Here is a 21,543-nt window from a genome sequence, read left to right on the forward strand (position 1 = left end):
GGGTCTGGTTTTTGCCCTGTAGAAGGCCCCCTAACTGTCCCAGCTCTGTCCCCAGACCTGAAAAGCAGGGCTTCCCCTTGATTTGCAGTCCCTGCTTAGTCCATGGGCCCTGTTGGCATTCTGGCCTCATTCTGATGACTGAGGCAGCCTTGCCAAGTGTCAGACTCCTGTCAGTGTCCCCCAGCCCCTCGCTGGTTTGGGGGGGGGTGCCTGGGGGACCCTGGAGACAGCCCACCTCTGTTCTCTGGTTATGACTCACTTTGTTGCAGTTTCCTGCTGCCTGTAATCCGCCTCTGGTGGTTTGTAAACCCCAGTGAGCAGGTGAGGGTTGGGGTTGCTGCAGGAAACGGATCTTAGCTGACTCCTTGGTAAAGGGGCCAGTAAGAGTGGCTCCCAGAGCTCCAAGGATCGGATTCCAGCAAGCGCTCTGCACATGCCCTTTCCTGGTGGTGCTGTTGGGCCAGGTCACCGAGGCGCTGGGATCCTCTGGCCCTGGGCCACTGTAACCAAGAGCAACTGCCCAAGGCTGCAGGGCCCCTGCTGGGCTGTCCCAGACAGACTGCCTATGTTCCTCACCTGGTGGAGACCCTCCCCCCGCCACGTGTCCCTCTGCTTAGTACCCACCCCTCTGAGGCCTGACCAGGACTGTCTCCTGCCTCTGAGAACAAGGTTCCTCTTCTGAGGACAGGGTGACCATGGCTCACCCTGGCCTGGAACCCCAGTGGCTTCCTATGGCGGACGGGATAAGTCCAACCCAGCTGTGCACAAAGACTCTGGACCCACCTAAGCTGCCTCCCTCTCACCTCTGTCCAGGGGGCCTTCCCCTAGTCTTCCCACTGCCACACACAGGATCCAGGCCTCAAGCTTGGCTGCCAGCAAACCCAGGTCTCTCTGGAATCCCTTCCCCTCAGGCCTGAAAGCACCCTGGCCTAGTCACAATCAGAGCACACCTGGCCTTAGGGCCCCCCATGTTCCCTGGGCAGGAGGGCTCCTGGTAGGCTAGCCTGTCCCTCTTCCTATACCTGGTGGTCACTCCCAGGCGGGGTACCTCTGAGCTCTTGACACCTGGGGCCCCACCAGGGAGGAGGTTGATGGGGAGGGGGTCACACCAGGGGACAGGACACATGCAAGAGGTGTGGTGGGGCAGGAGGTTCCGTGGGGGAGGGGAGCCGCTGGTTATCCTTATCCTGGACTCGGGTAGGGTGGCCTTGCGTCTGTCCTGGGGCCAGCGGGCAGCCCCTCTGCTCCGCGCCGCCAAAGACGCGCCATCGCCCCTTTAACAAAGGGTCCCGTGGCTCCTCCCCAGCTGGCGCGAAGTCCCCGGAGGCCGCGAGTGGGGGGTGGGGGAGAGGGAGGGTGGGAAGGAGGATGGGAGAGAGAGAGAGAGAGAGAGAAAGAGAGAGACGAGGCACAGCTGTTATTCCAAGGGGGCGGAGCTGGACCGGGGACCCGGGGCGGTGGGGAGGGGCCGAACAGGGAAAAGGCCAGGGGCCGAGGGCCAGGAGTAGCGGAGCTGAGGGGTGAGACCCGGCCCGCGGCGGTCACGAGTCCGCGAGGTGGGGTCTGGGGCCGCCACGGAGTGTGGCGAGGTTCTGCCGAGGTCCAGAGATCGCGGGCCGCGTCCGGCGCCAGAGGCCGGGCGGGGGTTGGCGGGTGGGGGCCAACGGGATTGCGGCTGGGCTGGGGCCGGGGGCGGGGCCGGGGCTTGGGCCGGGGGCCGGGGCGGGGCCGGGGGCTGGGGCTGGGGGGCGGGGGCGGGGCCGGGGGCGGGGGCGAGGCCGGGGGCTTGGGCCGGGGGCGGGGCTTGGGCCGGGGGCCGGGGGCGAGGGCCGGGGGCGGGGCCGGGGCTTGGGCCGGGGGCCGGGGGCCGGGGGCGAGGGCCGGGGGCGGGGCCGGGGCTTGGGCCGGGGGCCGGGGGCCGGGGGCGAGGGCCGGGGGCGGGGCCGGGGCTTGGGCCGGGGGCCGGGGGCCGGGGGCGAGGGCCGGGGGCGGGGCCGGGGCTGCAGGATTGCGGGCCTGGACTCTGGGCTCCCCGCGCGGGCGGCTCCGGGTCCAGACAGCAGAGGCGGCGCCATGGGCTGCTGTTCCGGCCGCTGCACGCTCATCGTCCTCTGCACTTTCCAGCTGGTGAGTGGCGGCCTCTCCTCGGACCGCGCAGTTCCAGCGCGCTAGGGGATCCGGGCACTGTCCCTGCCCCAAGCCCAGGGTCCGCGCCAGCCTGCGGGAGCTCCGCGCAGGGGATGGCTGGGTCCGCGGGCTCCTACGGCCGAAGTTCGCCTCCGCTCCGGGGGGGCGTGGGAAGCCAGTGCCCTAGGCCCCTCCGGCCCCGACTGCCAGCCCTGCGCATCCCGCTGTGTGTGCACGCGCTGGGGCGGCCGCAGTGTTCCTAGCAGCAGGGACAGGTGCCGGGGAGAGGCTGGAAGTGGCCCGCGCGGAACAAAAGCCTTCGGGCAGGGCGCCTGGATGCTGCTGTCGCCCGCGCCTTGCACGGGGATTCAACAAGTCCCGTGGGCGCGGCGCGGTCAGGGAGGAGCGCTGCTGCGGGAGCGGTCCGCGCGTGTCAGGAAAGGCGTGTGTGTCTCCCAGTGCGCATGCAAGTAGCGTGTGCGAGTGTTCCCTTTCCCGAGCGAGCGCCAGGCCCCGAGTGAACAGCGGAGTTCCCTTTCTGAGGCCTGACAGCCCACAGGGTGGGGGTGCTTGGGAGATGGGGAGTGTGAGCGTGTGTGTGAGTGTGCGTTGGGCGGGGAGTGTGAGCCTGGCCCTGCCCTCCCCTGGCGTCCCCCACGCTGGAGGAGGGTTCCCCCCAGAGAGATGGAGAGAGGAGAGGGGCGTTGGAGCCAGTGTCCAGGCCTGCATTGGAGTGTCTTTTGTGTCCGGGATTAGCTGGGCAGCTGGACACAGAGCTTTGTGGAGAACTTGGCCATCCTTTAGCCAAGTTTCCACTTTGCTCTTGGAGCTCCAGGCTGCCAGGTCATACCCATTCCCAGAGTCCGCTGCTCTGGGGGAGGGGCTAATACAGGACCGGGCCCCTGGGTCTCTGGTCTTCAAAAGGAAGTGCCGCTTTGTTGAGGCCTCACTGCCTTTGCTCTGGCTCAGCTGGGCCGGGCGGTCGTCCAGGAGGACGGAGGGGCTGCGTCAGAGAAGCTGTGAGCAGAAAGTCCTCCTGCACTCATGGCAGGGGTTGCTGTCCTGTCCTTTGCCTGGGGGCAGGACTGGCAGGGCTGGCAGGCGGCTGAGATACCCTGCCCTGTGTGTCCCGCCTGGAGGAAGCTGCCGGAGTTTCCCTGTGGGGCAGGCTCTGCTGTGGAAGCCTGAGGGGTGGGGTGACAGGGAGCACGGAGGGAAGGGGGCGGTCTCCAGGGTTTGTGCAGTGAGGCTGAGAGAGGCCCTACCCTACAAAAGGCTATGAGGGCCAACAACTGTTCCACGGGCAGTAAGGGCTGTTGCAAACGTTGTCTTTAGGTGGGAGGCTCCTTCAGGGGCAGGAACCCCCTTAGGAGGTGGTGTCCGGACATCAGGAAGCAGCGCTTTGGGGGTGCTGTGACTGTGGTTTGGTTTCCATGTGTTGAGTTTGGTGTGTGGGAGACACTTGGGGTGGACGAGTGGCTGGGATTCCAGGCAGGAGAAGTGGATGTACTGGGTGAGGGGCGTGGCCTCTGGGCTCGGAGGGGTCAGGTCTGGTAATGTTGCCTGTTTAACCTCTGAAGTGGACAGTGGACAGAGGACAGACAGGCGGCCCCCCGCACACCCCTGGACATCTGGCGGCAGCTAAGGGGGAGGGGTTATCTTGGCTTAGGGCTGCAGGGTTCCCTGGGCCAGGGGCTTCTGGCAGACTCAGTCTCAGCCAGGCGAGCCCGAGGGCCTGGCCAGAGCTGTGTCCCCACAAGGCCAGCAGGGAGCTGTGAAAAGCCTTTTGTCCTGGCCGTCCCTTGTCCCTCCTTTGCCGGGTGGAGGGGATGGCAGAGTAAGACAAGGTCTGACATCACCCACCACTCTGGTCACTGTGTGGGGGGCAGGAGTCCTGGGGGAAGCCGAGGGGGCGTACTGTGGCTTTTCTTTTCTCTTCTGACAAGCGTGAGAGTTTCCTCGTTACCCAGCTACGGGACAAAGGCCTGAGCATGTCTTCTCAGAGCCATCTCTGAAGAACAGCGTGAACGTTGCCGGCTCTGAGCCTGCCGAGCTTCGAGGCGCTTTCCCTGGCTGTGCCCTACCATGGTGACAGGAGGGGGCAAGGACTTAGCAAAGGGTTTGAGTAGCTGACAGCGCTCATCTCCCCCGCCTGGAGAATGGCCATAGCCCGAGCCTTCCGGTATCTTGGCTCAGAAACGGAAAAGACAGAAAGACGCCCCCACACAGACTGCCCGTGCTGGCCACCCTGCCCAGGCTGCAGGCCCTCCCTTCCAGGAGCAGCCCCCGGAGACCACCTCTCAGATTTAGCCATTAACAAGGGCACACAAGACACTCATCCAGTCCAGGCCATGAGCCCACTCTGCTGGGTGCACTGGGCTCTAGGGGTAAAATCAGGCAGAATTCAAACAGCCAGGAGTGTCTGAGATTCCCCACAGCCTCTTGGCTGGCCCTGGTTGTCCTGGGAGATGGTGGGCCTCGCTCCAGCCTCTCAGGGTGGAGCAAGGCCACCACCTCCTAGCTGCAGTCACAGCCTTAGGTGGACTTGTCTAGAGGAACCCATGGCAGGCCTGTGGGCAGGACGAGCTGTGACATGAGGGAAAGTGGCTCAGAGCCTGGGGGGCTCACCCATGGGCAATTTCTCCATGCCATGCGTGCAGGCCTGCTCCCGCTCCCCATGCCCAGCTGTCTCCTAGGGCTGACCCCAATCCCTGAAGGACATGGTTGGAACGTCCCCCTGCACAAGACCTCCTGGAAATAGCTGCCACCCCCTTGGGGCCATCCACAATGACCTTGACAGTGGCCAGGACAGCCCCATAGCAGCTGTTTCTCGGGGCTGGTCGGGGTCCCACGAGGGCTCCAGGACACAGATCGAGAGCAAGCAGAGGGGCGCTGAGGTGGGAAAGGGCCGAGTGCTCTGGCTGAGGTCGGGGCATTTGTGACCAGCAGGCCCAGGGATCCCAGGGAAATCCACGAAGGCTCACCCTGCTGGACTTTGTCCCCAGTCACAGTGCTGGGGGGCCCTGTGGGAGGTGGAGGCTGCTCCTGGGTGCACCATCCTGCCTCCACCCTGTGTCCCAGCTCTGCCCAACCTTGGTTTCAGCTGTCCAATCTCGGGGAGGGGTGTGTGATGACCAGCTGTGAGGAGACTCTCATTTCTCCCTGTAACGCCTGGCGACTGCTTGGCCCCTCCCTCCCCCACCTTTCAGAGCGCTCCCCCAGTCCCAGAGCTCAGCAGGTGACCCACCACCCACCCATCAGAGGTCACTCTGGGTCAGGCAGGCCTCTAGCTCTCTCAGTGCTGACAGAGCACTGGGTGCACCATGGGCCCTCAGTGAAATTGTGGAATGCAGCCATGAGCCCCCCGGGAGCCATGCTGCCCAGAGGCTGTCCTCCCTCCATAGCTCTTTCCAGAATGTGACAGGTCCCTTCCAGCCCTTGCTGGATGCAGAGGATTCCTTCGTATTTTTTCCCAGTGTTTCCTCTACACCAGCATGTGTGATGGGTCCACAAACACGATGAATGAATGAATGAATGAATGAATGAATGAATGAATGCTGTCTGGAGTCATGACAGCTCAGAAACAGTCAGTTTCCCTACATATAAAACATCAAGTTCCTTAGGCATCTGATTCCTCCAATTGGTCCTCTGTCGGCCGTTCCTATGGGGTTGGCATCTACAGAGCTGGAGGGGTGAGAATGGCCTCAAAGTGCAGGAGCAGCCTTGCCTGCCCCCCCACCCCTTGTTCCCAAAGCACAAAAGAGAGCCCAGCAAACTGAAGCTGTGCTGTGTGCTCTTCCTTTCCTGTGTTTGTTGTGTGCCCCTCCACCCCCGTACATCCAGCAGCCCCCACCCCACCCCAGTTCTCTTTCTCCAGATGAAGGAGGAGCTGGGGGTGAGGGTTTCTCCAAGAGGAACTTTCAAAGCAGAAGGAATGCCCGGAGGAGAGGTGTCAGGGCCATTGGACTTGTCTGGAGATTTCTGCTGGAAAAGCCAGGACCGCAGCAGGCCCTCGAGGGGGTCATGAGGCAGGAGTGCTTCGTGGCTCTCTGCCCCTCACACGCTGCCCCTGCCCTAGGTCACTGCCCTGGAGCGTCAGGTGTTCGACTTCCTGGGCTACCAGTGGGCACCCATCTTGGCCACGTTCACCCACATCGTCATGGTCGTGCTGGGGCTCTTTGGCACCATCCAGTACCGGCCTCCTTACATCGTGCTGGTGAGTCCTCTGCGCTGGGCCCTCTGCTGCGGGCACTTGGGCTGGCTGGCCAGCATGGGGCCCTCCAGTAGCATATTGCCCTAGAACCTACTGGAACACCCAGAAAGGCCAGGATTTTAGCCGCACACCATCTTCCCAGACCACCAGGCTAAAGCAGGGTGCCCCCCTCAGAGCGAGTTCCCCGGCTGTGCCTGCCTTTGTCTCCCTAGTACGCTGTGTGGGCGGCCATCTGGGTCACATGGAACGTCTTCATCATCTGCTTCTACCTGGAAGTGGGGGGCCTCTCCAAGGTGAGTGAAGTAGAGGGAGACGCATGCAAATGGAGGGGGCGTGGCCACTGTGGGCACTGCATGCCTCCGTCACCTGTCCCCCACACACAGAGTCGGGGCTGGGTCTGCTCCTGGCTCTGTCCCTGGCGCCCAGAACAATCCTGACCCACAGCAGTGACTCAGTGAAGGTCTGGGGAATGATGGATGGATGAGGGGCTGTGGCACCAGGGAAGTTTTCCTGGAGGAGGGGGCCTCAGAGCCTGGGCAGCACCTGGAAAGAGAGTTAAGGGCTGGGGGCCAGGGAGCAGAAAGACCAGCCCTAGAAGAGGTGTGCAGGCAGGAATACCACCTTGGGGGGCCAGGCCAGGCAGAGCAACGCTACTCTCCTGCCCTCTGGGCTGCTCTACTCTTTCAAACACTGATGAAGTCCACCGGTCCCTCCTGTAGTAGGGGCGGGAGAGGGTATGGGGGTGGGGGGACCACTCCACGCCCTGTTTCACCAGGAGTGTCCTTGGTGAACAAATCCTGCCTGAGCGGCTATTGGGGGCACTTTGCACATAGCATTTTTTTTCATCCTTGTGTGAAGCTCAGAAGTGGGTTTTCAAAGAGCCAGGAGTGGGGCGGGGGTTTGGCTCCAGGTGCCAGGTGTGGTAGTCAACAGAGCTGACTGGCCCCTAGTTCCTGGGGCCACACCTGGGCCAGACACATGTAACACACACAAAATGGGAGCGTTGGCCCGAAACATGAAGGAGGGGCTCAGGGCACCTGAGAATGCACTGTTGGGGGTCTGTCCTGGGCATGGAGGCCTTCCCAGAGGAGGGGGTGTGAGCTGAGGGCTGGCGGCAAGCAGAGCCAGGCCTGGCTATCTGGGGAGCAGCTAGAAGTGTTTTGGTGCCCCTGCCCCTCATGGCTGGAGCCCAAGGGGTCCCCGGACAGGAGAGGCAGGAGAGCAGGGCACCCCTCGCCTTTCTCAGGGAGCCCTTGCTGGGCTGTGGTGAGTGGGGGCTGGTGGTTTCCCTAGTGCTAACCTGGTGCCACCCCCTTTCTCCCAGGACAGCGAGCTCCTGACCTTCAACCTCTCCCGGCACCGCTCCTGGTGGCGTGAGCATGGCCCCGGCTGTCAACGAGAGGAGCCAGTGGCCGGCTTCCAGCCCTCCGGTGGCCAGGCCCTGGTGCCGGGCGTCAGCTGCATTCTGGAGCACAGCTACGTGGAAGCCCTGCACAGCGTCCTGCAGATCCTGGTGGCGGTGAGCGTGGGGGAGGGGCGTGAAGGGCCAGGGGAGGGGATTCACCCAGAGGGCCGTGCCGTCCTCTGCCAGGGTAGGGCATCCTTCCTCACCCCTCCCTGCCTGACAGGTTAAGGACTCACACCGCCACGCCCTGCCTGTGTGTCCTGAGCCATCGGAGCCTCAGAGTCCTGCACTGTAAAATGGGCTCAGGTCCCACTGTGACCCCAAGGGCAGCATGAGGTTGAAACAAGGACAGAACCTGATTGTTCTCGTGATGTTGTGGAGTTGGGGATACTGGGGCTCCTGCAGTCTGCCGCCTCCCAGCCCTGGAGGCTGTGTGTGTAGGGGAGGAACCCCAAGAGCTCCAACCGGCTGAGCACCCAGTGCTGGGAGAGTGGGGACTGCAGGCCCTGCAGGCCTCTGAAGAGCTCCACGGAGCTGCAGCGGGACCTGGGAGGATGGACAGGAGGGGCTGTGGGAAGGCAGAGGTGTGGCGAGTGGGGCATTTTCCCCAGCACCCTCTCCCTAGGAAGAGCAGGGCTGCAGGAGGCCTTTCAGCACCACGGCCAGCTCCCGGGCCCCAGGCTCCTTCAGCGGCAGGGGGCGCCCTCCCCTCCAGGCCCACGCAGTTTGGGAAGGCTTCTCAAGATTGTGCTCCAATTGCAAGGAGACAGTCCTGCCCCTCAGAAGGAGGGGGGCCATGAAGAATAGGGGGCACAAGCCTGAGCTTTCCAGCATGTCTGGCAGCCCTGGTTGAGTCAGGGCTGGTCCCCCTCATTCTCATCAAAGAGAAGGCAGCTCCCTGATGGTGGTAGATGCCATGCTCAGGAGTAACTCATCACATGGTTAGTGTCCACACCTCACGTAAGTGTAAAGGGGTCAGGCCATGCGCAATGCAAGCCCACCTGCGTCTCAGCTGGAGCCCTTTCTTCCTGGAGGCCTGGTGCCCGGAGGTCCTGGGGGGTTTAATGCAGGCCTGCCCTCTTTCCCCTGAAGTCTGAGCCTCTCCAGTGAGGGGCCTCTGCCTTCAGGGCTTGGTCATCTTCCGGGCTCACTTGTCCAGTGGTCAGCAGTCACACCCTGGAGGCCCTCACCCATGCGTCGCGCCCTCACCTGCAGGGGCCTTGGCAGCCCTACTGGGGAAGTCAGACACTTGCTGGGCCACGTCTCGTGATGACGCTCCTCCAGCTCAGCTGGTGTCCTGACCCTGGCCTCTCGGTGTCTTTCAGCTGGTGGCCTTCGCCTATGCCTGCTACGTGGTCAGTGTTTTCACCGAGGAAGAAGACAGTTGTAAGTGTGTGGCCTGCAGGCTCCCTGCGAAGCCCATTGGAGACCCGGCCCTGCCCTGCCAGACGGGGGGGAGGGAGAGGGGAGCAGAGCGCCAGCCTCAGCGTGGTGTCTCCAAGTTCTCCTGCCCTGCTGTGAGCAGCCTGACACCCCTCCCCTTAGATGGGTCCCCATGCCCACAGGCATCCTGGCCTGAGCAGAGAGGGGCATGGTCCAGCCACCTGAAAAGAGATAAGGAGGGGTCCCAGGCTGTCGGCATCAGAGGTCGGCTCACCCCAAGACCTGCAGGTTTACAGGCTCCCATATTGCAGGGCTGGCTCCCACAGCCCCCACAGCTGCTGCAGGTGGCAGGCTGAGCCCTCAGACCTACGGGGAACAGGACACTCTGCCTCCTCGCAGCTGAGAACTGGGCGCTGCTGGCTGGGCGTCCCCCCAGGTCCTCAGTACTGGCCTGGACCCCTCTGAGCAGCATTTTCACTTGCCCTCCACTGTGAGCCCCCTTCAGCTTCCTCTGATATGCAGCATCAACTCAGCCGCCCTCGCAGGCCCCGACTGTCGTCTCGAGGGAGGACTCTGCAGACAAGGACAAAGCCAGGCTGGCAGGGACTGGCAACACCCATGGGCAGACCCTCCCCTGGGGTCCGAATCGAACCAGAATTTAGAGCCTCTGTCCCATGGATCAGGTGGCTCTGGGGTGGGCAGTCCATTTGTTCAAGTGGCATCTGTGGCTAAGAGACCAGGCTCGTTCCCAGACCAGCCCCCGCTCCCCTCAGCCCTCTGCCTGCATGGCCACCCGACCATCTCTCAGAACGCAGCTGGCAGGGAGGAAACAAAAGGGCTTCATGTGTTGGTCACATTAAAACATTCTAGGACGGGAGCCAGGCTGGGGGTTCAGAAACACATTCGTTTTGCCCAGAAAGCCCCTGCCACCCACTAGCTGTGCAGACTGCTCCGAGGGGCGGGTGAGTAATGTGTGTGAACACGACGGGGGCGTGACCGGGAGGGCCTGCAGGGCATGGTGCAGCCCGCCAACCCCCAGGCTCAGAGGATCCGAGCTCCCCAGGCCACTGCCCCCGGCTGAGCGTGCCAGCGTCCATTGGAACATTTCGCCCTGGAAGTCACTTGCATTATGTATCACCCAGAGAGCGCTGTCTCCAGGTCTGAGGCAGCCTGGGGTGGTGTCACCTCCCGAGTCCCCTCCGCTTGCCCCTGCCCCTGCCATCACTGCATGAGCGTCTGTGTTCTCCATCTGCCATCTTTTCCATTGCTTGGGTTTTGTTTTATTTGGGTCTTGATTTTTTTTCAGTTGATTTCATTGGTGGATTTGATCCATTTCCTCTCTACCATGTCACTGAAAAGCCTTCCAGCCTCTTGTTCAAGCAGGCGTACTTGTAAGTATGGCAGCAGAGCCTGCCCCCAGCTGGGCCTGGCCAGTCAGGTCAGCACAGCCACGAGGCTTCTCTCCTTAGGCAGCCTCACCAGGCATCTGCCTGTCTGTCCATCCATCCATCGTCCATCTGTCCCCCACTTTTCTGAGACCTGTTCCATGCATTTCTGGGCTGGGGACAGGGGTGCAGAGGTTATGGGGCTTGGCCCCCACACCCTGGAGCTCGGAGCCCAGCAGAGACTATGGGAGTTGGATCTAAGCCGATTTTGTACGGGAGACTAGGGGGCATGCCACCTGCCAGACAGGCAACATCTCACTGTGGCAGGAAGTTTGGGTGTTGTTTTCCTACCTTTGGAGAAAGAGACTTTTCCTCTTGTGAAGAGCAGTGTCCACGCCCTGCACACCCCAGGCTGGGGGGAAGGGTGCCTAGGCCTCTGTCACCAGCCTTGTCCCTTGTGTGAGCTGAAATTTGGTGTCACAATTTGTGGCTGGTGGTCGTCTCAGTAGAGCTGTACTTCCATTGTCCTAGCCATGCCTTAGAGATAAGTCTGCCCTTTAGGACCTCACCTGCCGTCATGTCCTGGGGACCCTGGCCCTCTGGGCAGCCTCCCAGCCTTTCTACCCTACAAGTGAAGGTCCACCATCACCGGAGGTAGCAGGCATCCAGCATCTCTAACAGGGAGAGGCCTCACCCAGGCTCGCGAACCAGGGCATGGTACATGGGGTCACATGGCACTCTGAAAGAGTACACTGGGCTGGACAGGACTCAGGATTTCCCTCTAGCCGTGGAGTCCCCCCACCCCCGCTCAAATCCCACCGAGAGGTCTGAGGACAAGGCCTGACCTGCCCAGGTGGAAACCCCAGTCCCTCACCCCTGACCCCTTTGCCAAAGCCCCTCCCCCTTGGATTTTGTCCCATTTGCATTTTGATCTCTCCAGAGGAAGAGGGCATAGTATCCCTGATGATTGCAGCTTGCCTGAACCTTCTTTCTGCCCAGATCAGCTCCTCAGGGGCTCTCTGACCCCTGCACAACCCCTTTGCCCCTGCAGGCCTGCGTAAGTGAGGAAGCACCAGTCCTGCTCCTGCCTCCAGCCTCTGACCCATGTGGATGGCGAGGGGCCTCCAGGCAGTGGGACTCCCCGGGCCTCCCTGCTCCTGGGGCCTTGCGGGTGGCCAGAGCACCTGCACCAGGTCAAGCAAGTGGACACCGGCTGGAGTAGCCAGTCAGCAGCAGGCCAAGATGGCTGCAACTTCAAAGGAGTTTGTAATTGCATTTTTCTTAAAAAAAAAAAAAAAAAAAAGACCAAGGAAAACCTCATCTCCTGTGTCCAGCAGCTCTGGGACCACGCTCGGTCCACAGCAGGCCTGGGACTGTTGTCCAAGGAGCCCCTTCCTCGGGTGCTGGTCCTGGGCTGTACACACTGCTGAAGGGAGGGGCTGGCCACAGGGTTACAGGGACCAGAGACAGGAAAGTGACCCTACCTCGAAGGTCAATGGGAGCCCATGTGCCCTCCACGAGGGGGTTCCTGACTAAACACTGCTCACAGTGCTGAGTTCTTGCCAGGCACAGCCGCCCTCCCCACCCCAGGTGCTTCGGCTGATGGAGCCCTGGGTGGAGGGCTGGGCTGGGCCAAGAGCCCAGCCCCTTCTTCCTGCAGGGCCAGGCACTTCCTTCTGATGGCCCTGGAACTGTTCCCAAGAGGCGACTTGAGCAACTAGTGCTACAGCGTCCCGAAGGAACCAAGTAGGTAATAAGCCATCTTCCCTAAAAGGCCAGGCTTGGTGGGGAATTACAGGTTCAGTCTCAGAAGTGGCCTTCACAAGTGGATTCTAAGACTCCTTAAAACGCTGACAAGAATGGGAAAGAGAAGGGGATGGAAGGGGGTGTCCTCGAATGTGAGGAAGCCTTTGGGGAAATGGCCTGGAGTGGGCTGACTAGATGGTGCCCTGCTGGTGAGGAGAGGCAGGGAGGGGGGGAGGGGGTTGGGACAGACGCTGTTGGAGGCCGGAGGGGGGGGCGGTTGGCGGCTCTGGAACACAGGCTGCCGGCACCATCAGTAAAACCTAGCACTTTATTATGAATCTTCCAAAGCATCCAAACAGGAAAAAGCACCCCACCCCCACGCCAAGCCACCGCAGCTCTGTCGTCCAACCTGGGCTGTGGGTCAGGAATCAGGCGGTCAGAGTGTGTCCAAAGGACAGGCTAAGCCAGGCAGGCGCCCACACGGAGGCCACACTTGTGGCACCTGGGGATGAAGCAGCAGCTCCCAGTCCTCGGGCAGGGACCCTGAGCCCCAGCTAGTTCCCTTCCCTGCCAGGTCAAGTCCTGGAGGATTCGTGGGGGGACCATGGGGCACGCAGGCCCTGAGAAGGCCTGGCTCCTGCCCTCCTGCTGTGATAACCCCATTCCCACACACACCGCCCACAGCCTGGGCTCCCAAACCCTTCCTTATAACCAGGCCCCCCACCCCACCCCACACCTGTGTATTCTCCACCCACCTCCAATGCCATCGTCCCCTTGGCATGGCTGCAGCCCTGGGTGCCCAGCTGGACAGGAGGCATTACCCCCACCATGAGGAAGATCAAGGTGGAGATGTGCCCCCCAGGTGTGGTTTAATGTGCCCAAGCCAAATCGTGGCCCCAGAGAGCTGTGCCAAGAAGGTTCAGAGCAAGAAGCTAAGGGGGGTAACGGGCTTGCTGGGCACGTGCCAGGGCTGCGGTGGAGGAAGTGCTGCCTCCTGCCATCTCGGGTCCCTATAGCGCCGGGCCAGCCCCAGGACTGCAGTGTCCACGCAAGCCTGGCGTCCCTGTCCAGGCCCATCTGACATCTCAGAAACACCCGTGTCAGGCCAGGCTGGGACCTGCCTGCAGGCAGCGCTGTGGCCAAATGCTTACTTGGCCCAGCAAGACAGCTGTGCTCACCTGGCTTAGGACAGGAAGGTGCGCACACAGCTGCGGATGGGGGCCCTGCAGATGGGGCACTGCTGCAGGTGGGGGGCACACTCGGCACAGACAAGGTGGCCGCAGGGCACGAAGACCATGCACACAGTGCGGTCCAGGCACACCTTGCAGGTCCGTTCCTCCCGCAGGCGCTGAAGCTGCTCCTCTGTGTCCCGGACTCCTGGGGGCTCAAAACCTTCAGGTACTTATGGGCCTGGGCTCCACCTGGCTCCTCTAAGACGGAGGGCCTGTGACACCGCCACACACCCTGTTCACCCTCTGTACTGGGCCAATGGGGGAGGGGGACTGGGGCCACACACAGTGTCTGGCATCAACTAGCCCCAGGAGCGCCCGCCCCTCCCACCCCAGGATGCAGAAGAGCCAGCCCCACCCCCAGGTGGGTCCTGCCCTCACCTGGCTCCCTGCCACCCTCTGACCTGGTCTCTCTTCTGGGCATGGGCAGCTCAGGGCCCGGGTGGACAGGAGCTGTGGGCAATTAGGAATGGATTTTAGACCTAGACCCCCAGGGGAGAGTGAGGATAGGCCCAGAGACAGCTGGCCCCCGCGAGGTCCGCTTCCGACAGAGGCGGCAGTACCAGCCCACGCTCCTGACACCTTTCCTCCCTCAGTTTTCAGAATGCCCGCAGCCTACCCTGCACAATGCTGTGCCCATCCAGCCTCTCCTGCAGTAGCCACACATGCTGTGTCTGCTGGACACTGTGGGGCAGTGAGGGGGCTGTGCCCAGAAGTGATGAGCAGGACAGGAAGCAGGAGGGCGGTGGGCACTGAGCTCAGAGCAGAGGCACCTCTGACCCCTGCCGCCCAGCCCTCAGCCTCTTCCTGGAGCAGGTCGGCTGCCAGTTGTGACATGGACATAATGGTGGCACTGCCTAGTGGCACATCCACTGCACCTGACCCCAACCACACCCATTGGGAGAGCCACCCACACCGCTGGGCAGCAGCAGCACGCAGACCACCCCGGCCAGGCCACCCCTGGCTTCTGCAAAGCAAGGGGAGTCTGGGGCCCGGGTCATGGGACAGAGACACACAGCCACTGCTGTGGCCAGTCACAAGGGCCACCTCAGCACAAGAGGCCTCTGTTCCCATCACAGCCACTCCATCAGCGTCCGTGACATGGAGGTGCAGTGAAGAATCAGACCCCCTAGAGAGGGGCTCTGTTCCCAGAGGTGTTGCCAAGCGGGAAAAGCAGTAAACGGCCAGCAAAGCCACCACAGACAGAGCCCCAGTGCCAAGAGCTGTTCCCAGGCGTCCCATGGACCCTGTTTAATCACAGATGGGCTTGGCACTGTCCCACCTGACAACTCAGAGCATGTGGCTCAGAGAGCAAAAGTTCCTTGTTCTAGAGTTGGAGAGAAGAGCCAGGATCTGAACCCTGGAGCCCCTCGTCCTCCTGCCCCACAAGGCCTGGGCCTGAGGAGCCGAGCTCAGAGCAGCTGGCTCTCTGTGGACTCATGACTGCAGATGGGTCGGCTCTTGGGCTGTGGCTGGTGGCCACCCCAGCAGAGGACACCTGGTGCACTACTCTCCGTGTTCATGTCACCTGCACTGGGACTGGCTATGTCCATGCTGCAGGGCACTGCTTTGGCCTCAGCTGGAGCCTTGGACACACACATGTGTGCACACACACACACACACACACATGGCCTGCATGCAGCCCCCGTGAAACAAGTCCAGGCAGCACCCTCACATCCGGCCAAGCAGCCTTCACTCTCCCTGCTGTCCAGTGTCAGGGGGACACCCAATGGCATTGGCCACAGTGCAGGCTGCAGGTGCCCAACAGAGCAGAGCATGGGCCACGGCTCACCTGAGGGGGTGCTGGGAGCAGTGTCTTCTGGTTCTTCCCATGGGTTCTGGAATGAGCCAGAGAACATCTATGCCCTGAGTAGATGGAGGAGCAGGGGTGGGAGGGATCCCCCCACCTGAACCCCACAGCCCTAAAGAGCAGCAGGACTCACGAAGGAGCTGAGCAGGTGGCAATAAGACTCCTGGACGCTGCAAACAAAGTCCCTTCCTTTTGTCTGGAGCAGGAATTCACACCTAAAGAAAGTGAGTTCAGAAGCCCCACGGGCATGGGCTGCCAGAGAACCACCTCCCAGTCAAGTTCAAGCCCTGGGAAGACCCTGGGCCGAGGCCCCGCCTTCTGCTCCTGTCTGCCCCACAGTTCTCTGGGGCTCCCTGAGTGGTGGGCACTTGCTGAGAAGGATATTTTGGAAGAAACCTCTTTTGAGCATCAAGGAAGAAACAGCGAAAGTGCCGTCCCCAGAGGGGTCCCCATCCCTGAGAACAGACACCCCCAGGACAGAGGAGTCCCACAGGGCCCTTACCTGGGGAACCACTTGGCGTGCTGAGTCCAGGGGTCATCCCCTTGCTCCCAGCTCTGTAGACCCCCATAGCAGAAGAAGCACCTGACCTTGTCCTGTTGGCCTGGAGGGAGCAGAGATACTGGTCCTGCCCACACCCAGCTGCTCCCGCTAGGCCAGGTATGTCCCCCAGGCTGGAGACAGGGGCTCCCAGATGGCTTTCCTTAAGGGGCAGGGGCTTGCTGAGGTCAATCGAGAGCCTTGGGGCTCTCACTGGACTCTGTCACCCACCTTGCCCAGCATTGTTCTCAGATTTCATGCGTACCCATTTCCTCAAATGTGAAATAGGGAGAACAATGTCTGGACACTAGCTAGCCAGGATTGAGAACATTCGTAAAAGGAATGGAGTGGGCATTCACATCGTTCACAGGAAGGCAGGCGGTGAGGGGGGGGCAAGCCCTGGGGCCTGGAGCGTCAGGTGACGTTGGAGGTTCAGGGGATAGAAGTACCCCTCCCCCATCACCTCTACCCAGGTGCCACCTCCCCAGGATAGTTTCCCAGTGATGGAGAGAAGGGGACACTGACTGCCAAGCTCAAACCTCCATTTGGGTGGCAGGGGGCCCCCTCTCCTCTCTATCCCCTGGTGGCCCTCACCTCCACTTCACTCCCCACTATCTACAGATTTGTCACCTGGTGCAGATGGCAGATGATGGCTGCTACAGGCAAATCCCACCACCAGACCTCTGAGAGCCTGTCCCTGGACCCCTAGGGGACCCATAGACGTTCCTCCTCCTGGCTGCAACTGTCCCACCACTGACCACCGTGCCAGGGCCCAACTGTCTTGTGTGTTCTGGCCCCTCCCCAAGTGCACTCATTACAGTCTGGAGCACGTGCCTGAGAGACTCCAGAGCTGGGGGCAGGTGTGAGGGGCTGTGGGACCCCCTGCCCCCATCTTCATCAGGCCTGGAGCCTCCCTGCTGTGGGGGTTGGGCTCCCTCAGTCCAAAAGGGCCCTGACTGGCACCCAGGCCCACAGGACTCACCAGTGTGGAAGAAGCCTGCGGTGGCCAGCAGCTTGGGCCGCACCACAGCAGTCAGTGGCCAGTCACAGAAGGAGGCGAGTCTCAGCTCGTGGGAGCCCATCTCGGGGAAGGCAGGCCTTGCAGATGGGGCAGCCCCGGCCCTCCCCACCTCTTCCTCCTCCATCAGGAGCTGACGCTGGCCCGTCAACCTGTCCATGTAGCCCCAGCCTCCCCAGGATGGGACAGTCGCATTACCCCAGCCCAGGACATGGCCGTATGGAGCGTGGGGTACACGGTGCCCCCGTGTGGGGCTGCCTCTAGCTGCCCAGTGACTCCGTTCTGGGCCCCAGCCCCAGCACTGGGTCACATCCTCGAGCTCCATGGAGGAAACTCCAGCCCCGACCAGTTCCACTGCGGTGGTGAGGCCACTGGACAGCCAGTCCTGGAACGTGCCCACCCAGCATGCCTCAGAGCTCCTGGCCCCCGGGCCCTGCCTGGGGTCAGTGGTGGCTTTTGCCCCAAACAGCTGGGAGAAGAGGGCAGGGCAGTGCTCCAGGTTGGGGAGGGGCCAGGGGAACTGTCGCTTTCTGGAAGGGGCCAGGGTGGCAGCCAGCATCAAGGGCTCTCTACAGTGGGGGTGTGTCATGGGGCTCACGGGCAGGGCCTGGAGTGGTGGGGGCCACAGGTCTCCCTCCAGTCCACAGGGGCAGGCAGTGTCTCTGGGGACAAGGAGGGACAGGTGAGAGCCTGGAGACCCTTCTCAAAGAGGTAGAGGGCTGGCACTGGCTCCAGGAGCTTCGTGGGGGAAAGGGAGGAGAGGTGCTGTAGGTGTGGTGATGTTGGATGCTGGCAGCTTGGAGTTCCCAGACCTCCCTCCAGGATCAGCCTCTGGAAGCAGAAGGTTCCAGGTGATGTAACTGTGTGGGAAGTACTGCCTGGGAGGGGAGAGGAGGGTGGGGGAGGGGAGGGGAGGGGAGGGGAGGGAAAGAAGAGGGGAGGAGAGGGGAGGGGAGGGGCGGGGTGCACCCCTGGTGGAGATGACCGGCAGCCTGAGGACACAGGGGTGTGTACTTAAGGGCTGGGCCTGGGCCTAGACTTGGTCACCTACATGTCCTCCTGCTCTGAACCCTGGAGCCAAAGGGGCCTTGAGACGTCCCTATGCCTAGCAGGCAGAGCGGGGGAGGGTAACTCAGCAGGCCCATGGTCAGTTCTCACCGCAGGCCACAGAGAGGGGCCCAGATGGAGCTGCACCCTTCCCGGTTCCCAAGGCTTTGGGGAGGGGACTAGTCCTGAGTGGGCCACCACCTCCCTAAGCTTCCTTCGCCTCAGGGAGGATCTTTTGGGGCTCGGCATTTTCAAGGTCAGTTTTCCCATTTGAATTAGAATCCTGGCTCCTCATCGGGAGGGCAGGGCTGGGGTTGGGACCTGCACTTGCTTCAGGCCCAGGTCAAAGCCACTGGCCATGTGGGGTGCCCCCCTTCCCTGAGTGGTTTCCCTCAGACCTGGACACAACCACATGGTCTCTGCCAAGCAGCCCAAGTTGAGGGGCCCCAGTGCCCCAGCCCAACAGTTAGGGAAGATGATGAAGGGATATGAGTTCAGGGGAGCTGGAGCTCACAGGTGGGCAGGGCGGGGTCCCAAGGACATAAAGCCTCTGGTGGAGAAGGGAGGACAGGGAGACTGGATGGGGTGTGAGGCCCCTGTCCCCATAACCCTCCCTTCTCTGGCCCCCACTCCTCATCCCTCACACTCTTCCCCGTGGCTGCCATCCCACCAGCCCACTCGGGCTGTCAGTGCGTCAGCCTTTTAAAAACAAGTTAGTTAAGAATGAAAAGAGAAACCAGGCGATGCGGGGCCATTGCTAATGCAGGACGGGGTTTCCAGGGCCAGTCCAGCAGGGTGGGCAGTGCTACAGTCCCAAAGGAGCTGGGAGGAGGGGTTCGTAACCCAGCCCGGGCACAGCACTGCCAGGCCCAGCGGCCCTCACTCACCTCCCACATGGAGCAGCACGAGCACCACAGACCGAGCACTGGTAGCCGGAGCTCCTATATACCGGCTGGCACCTGTGCAAAACCCCCGGCACGTGGGGTGGCGTGGGGCGGGGGTGGGGCATGGGTGGACGGCCACCTCACCCTGCAGGGCGTCCCATCACCAACCTGGCTGCACCAGTGGCTCAGCCCTGATGTTGCCAGGGTCCCTGTGAGTCCCGACACCCTCTCTATCAGAGGCCCGAAGCCACCTGATTTCCTGCAGGAAATCCTGACAAGTGACCACAGGGAGGCAGGCAAGTGAGTTAGGGGTCCCCGAACAGGCTTCTGGCTTCCGATGGGGCAAGAGCAGACGTGGATTGAAGGGATAGGAAGTGGGCACCCACCTGGCGCTGGGCCCCCCACCATGGGTGCCTGGCAGCCCAAACTTTCTCAGGGACCTCACTGTGACCAGCTGGGCTCCTTGCTGATGAATATGAAGGAGCCGTCTCTCCAGCTGCCACCAGGAGTCAGATGAAGCCTCGCAGCATCAGCATAAGTGGGCACAGCTGGTAGATAGTTTGGGCTGGGTCATCACAGGTGGCCAAGACGCTCAGTGTGGGAGGGTGAGAATCACCTGTGCTGTGGCTCTTGGTGGGGTCCTCAGGGCCTGGAATGGTGCCTGGGCCACAGTATCTCAAAGATTTGTGGAAAAAAGCTTGGGGAGTGAGCGAAAGGATGGGTTTTATTTCATCTCACCCGTAGAGGATTGTTTCTGTACCTCCCGCTCCACCCTGGAATCTTAGGGTGAGCTCTCCAGAGCAAGTCCAGAAACAAAGACTGGGGTGTAAGTGCTTTATTTGGGGTCCCTGCAGGAAGCACCCAGAGGCAGCGGGCGAGGCACCAACACTGGTTGTGTTCCTGAGGGTCACTGCAATGGGTACCCCTGCTGGGGGATGATGGCGCCCGTGAACAGTCTGGGCTCTGCCCGCCTGGGGCAGAGCTGTGGGCAAAGCCAGAAAGAGGCCAGCAGGGGCCGTGGGGAGAGTTGAGCTGAGGCCCAGCACAGGCTGCGCCCCCACCTACAAGCGGGGCTTCTCCCCACCTGCTGAGGCTGGGCCCACCAGACCTTAACCCAGCTGAGACCCCGAGTGCAATTGTTTGCACCTTCACTTCAGGGCTGCCCGGTGGCCCCGCCGCGTGGCCTCAGGCTTGTTAAATCAGGTGATTTCCTGGCATGCATGGCCCCAGGCCTGGGCAGGACAACTGGCTTCTCCCTGAAGACCATTCAGCACAGCTGAGCCTGGCTCCTTCCCACTCCTTGCCCACTCTGAGCCCAGCTGCCCCTGGAAGCCGAGCCAGGAGACCGGGGATCGATGGAAGGCGGGAGGCGTGATGTGCAGGGAGGAGGGCGGGTAAGCTGCAGCCTTCCGGCCCCACATTCTGCAGAGCCCAGGACATCCTCCAGCTGGCCAGCCCTGCTGTCACTGAGCGTCTGAGCCTCACCTGGAGAGCTGGGAGCTCCTCTGTCTGGCCCCAGACCCAGCCCAGATATCCAGGGCCTGTCGGGTCAGCTTCAGGAAGGGCAGGTCAGGGAGCTCACTGCCCACGGGGGGGGGGGCTCTAGGGAGGGGGGCCGGCCTGCATTCCCCACTCCACGTAGGAACAGCTCCGCGGGTGAGTGGCTTATGGCTCTCCTTCTGTCTCTCTGAGTGCCTCACACTCGTGATTTTCAAGCTTACAAGGAGGCACTATTTGGGGCAGGGTTGAGCATAGGTCCAGCAGGCAAGTGGTGACTCTGCTGGCTCCCCAGAAGAATGGCAGGATGCGTCACGTGACAGGAGGGGACGGTGATGGTGGGCATGAGAAGGGGCAGGCCTATGCCATGTGGAGGGCTTCCCTTCCCAGGACGGCCACTCCAGGCGAGGACTGTGGCGTCTCTCAGTAGCCTGACTCCTCACCTTCCAGGGCATCCCATCACCAACCTGGCTGCGCCAGTGGCTCAGCCCTGATGTTGCCAGGGTCCCAGTGAGTCCCGAAACCCTCTCCTATCAGAGGCCCGAAGCCACCTGATTTCCTGATTTCCCCAGGACCCCACTAGGTGCCAGACGCTCCTCCAGCCAGGCCAGGTCCCAGTCCCCTCTCCAGGGCTGGCCCTGCTCACCCTCATTCCTGCCGCCCTCACAAGCACCTGGCCTGGCCATCCAGGCCCCTCCCTTCGGGCCACTTGCAGCTCTTGCTCTCTGGTACATGGCCTTGTCACGTTGGTCCCTGTCTACCGTCCTAGTGTTTCCCTCCACCCCCATTCTGGCCACACTGGCTCCTGTGATCCTCCCTCTTTGTGAACCTCTGCTAGAGAGCTTCCTCATGGCATCCTGGGCCCCTCAACCCAGGGCTGCTTCGCGGCGTTGCACCCCTCTTGACATCCTTAATACTTTGTCTTTACATTTGTTTTGTGAAATGATGTCCCGTGGAAAAAGGGCTTGGGGCCTCCCTGCACCCCCTGGCACCAATCTCAGCTTCCCACTTCCCCAGCCAGTCACCACTGTCACCCCTCACCCCAGCGGGGGCCTGGGTATAAACACAAAATCACAGAGGGTCCGTGTTCCGCCCGAGGGAACCTGACGTTAAGTAGTAAATGGCAGGATAGGGCCAGAGAGAGACATGGCAGGAGGAGGAGAACAAGGCCCCGCTGGGCGTGCGGGCTGGGAGCCGCCCTCCCGGTCGCCAGGTGAGGCGTCTCTGCTCACCAGAGCAGTGCAGGGGGCTCTGGCAGCGG

At 62.0% G+C, this 21,543-nt stretch overlaps 2 protein-coding genes across 5 annotated transcripts; one reads left to right on the top strand and one right to left on the bottom strand.

The window, feature by feature from the left end:
- The first annotated feature begins 1,986 nt into the window (after window positions 1–1,986).
- Window positions 1,987–12,133, top strand: NKAIN4 (sodium/potassium transporting ATPase interacting 4). 4 transcript variants are annotated; one of them, XR_013992258.1, is made up of 7 exons: window positions 1,987–2,127; window positions 6,206–6,343; window positions 6,553–6,633; window positions 7,665–7,859; window positions 9,071–10,286; window positions 10,435–10,519; window positions 11,565–12,133. XR_013992258.1 is itself a non-coding variant. In XM_081033295.1 (7 exons), exons 1-7 carry the CDS (start codon window positions 2,074–2,076, stop codon window positions 11,572–11,574), a joined length of 624 nt encoding a protein of 207 aa, XP_080889421.1. In that variant the 5' UTR covers window positions 1,987–2,073; the 3' UTR covers window positions 11,575–12,132. The 4 variants fall into 4 exon arrangements, 2 of the variants coding, with proteins under 2 accessions (XP_080889421.1, XP_080889422.1); XM_081033295.1 differs by having other exon boundaries at window positions 9,071–9,131; window positions 11,565–12,132; XR_013992259.1 differs by having other exon boundaries at window positions 9,071–10,519; window positions 11,565–12,128.
- A 520-nt stretch (window positions 12,134–12,653) lies between these two features.
- On the bottom strand, window positions 12,654–17,726 carry BIRC7 (baculoviral IAP repeat containing 7). Its single transcript, XM_081033344.1, has 9 exons — window positions 16,819–17,726; window positions 15,801–15,900; window positions 15,432–15,513; window positions 15,281–15,326; window positions 14,383–14,455; window positions 14,108–14,172; window positions 13,870–13,941; window positions 13,438–13,636; window positions 12,654–12,761 (listed from the first exon to the last, which is right to left on the bottom strand). The coding sequence occupies exons 1-8, from the start codon at window positions 17,441–17,443 to the stop codon at window positions 13,443–13,445; spliced, it is 1,257 nt and encodes a 418-aa protein (XP_080889470.1). The 5' UTR covers window positions 17,444–17,726; the 3' UTR covers window positions 12,654–12,761; window positions 13,438–13,442.
- Between the last annotated feature and the right edge of the window lie 3,817 nt (window positions 17,727–21,543).

The sequence above is a fragment of the Rhinolophus hipposideros genome, assembly GCF_964194185.1.
Source record: "Rhinolophus hipposideros genome assembly, chromosome: 22".
Taxonomy (NCBI): domain Eukaryota; kingdom Metazoa; phylum Chordata; class Mammalia; order Chiroptera; family Rhinolophidae; genus Rhinolophus; species Rhinolophus hipposideros.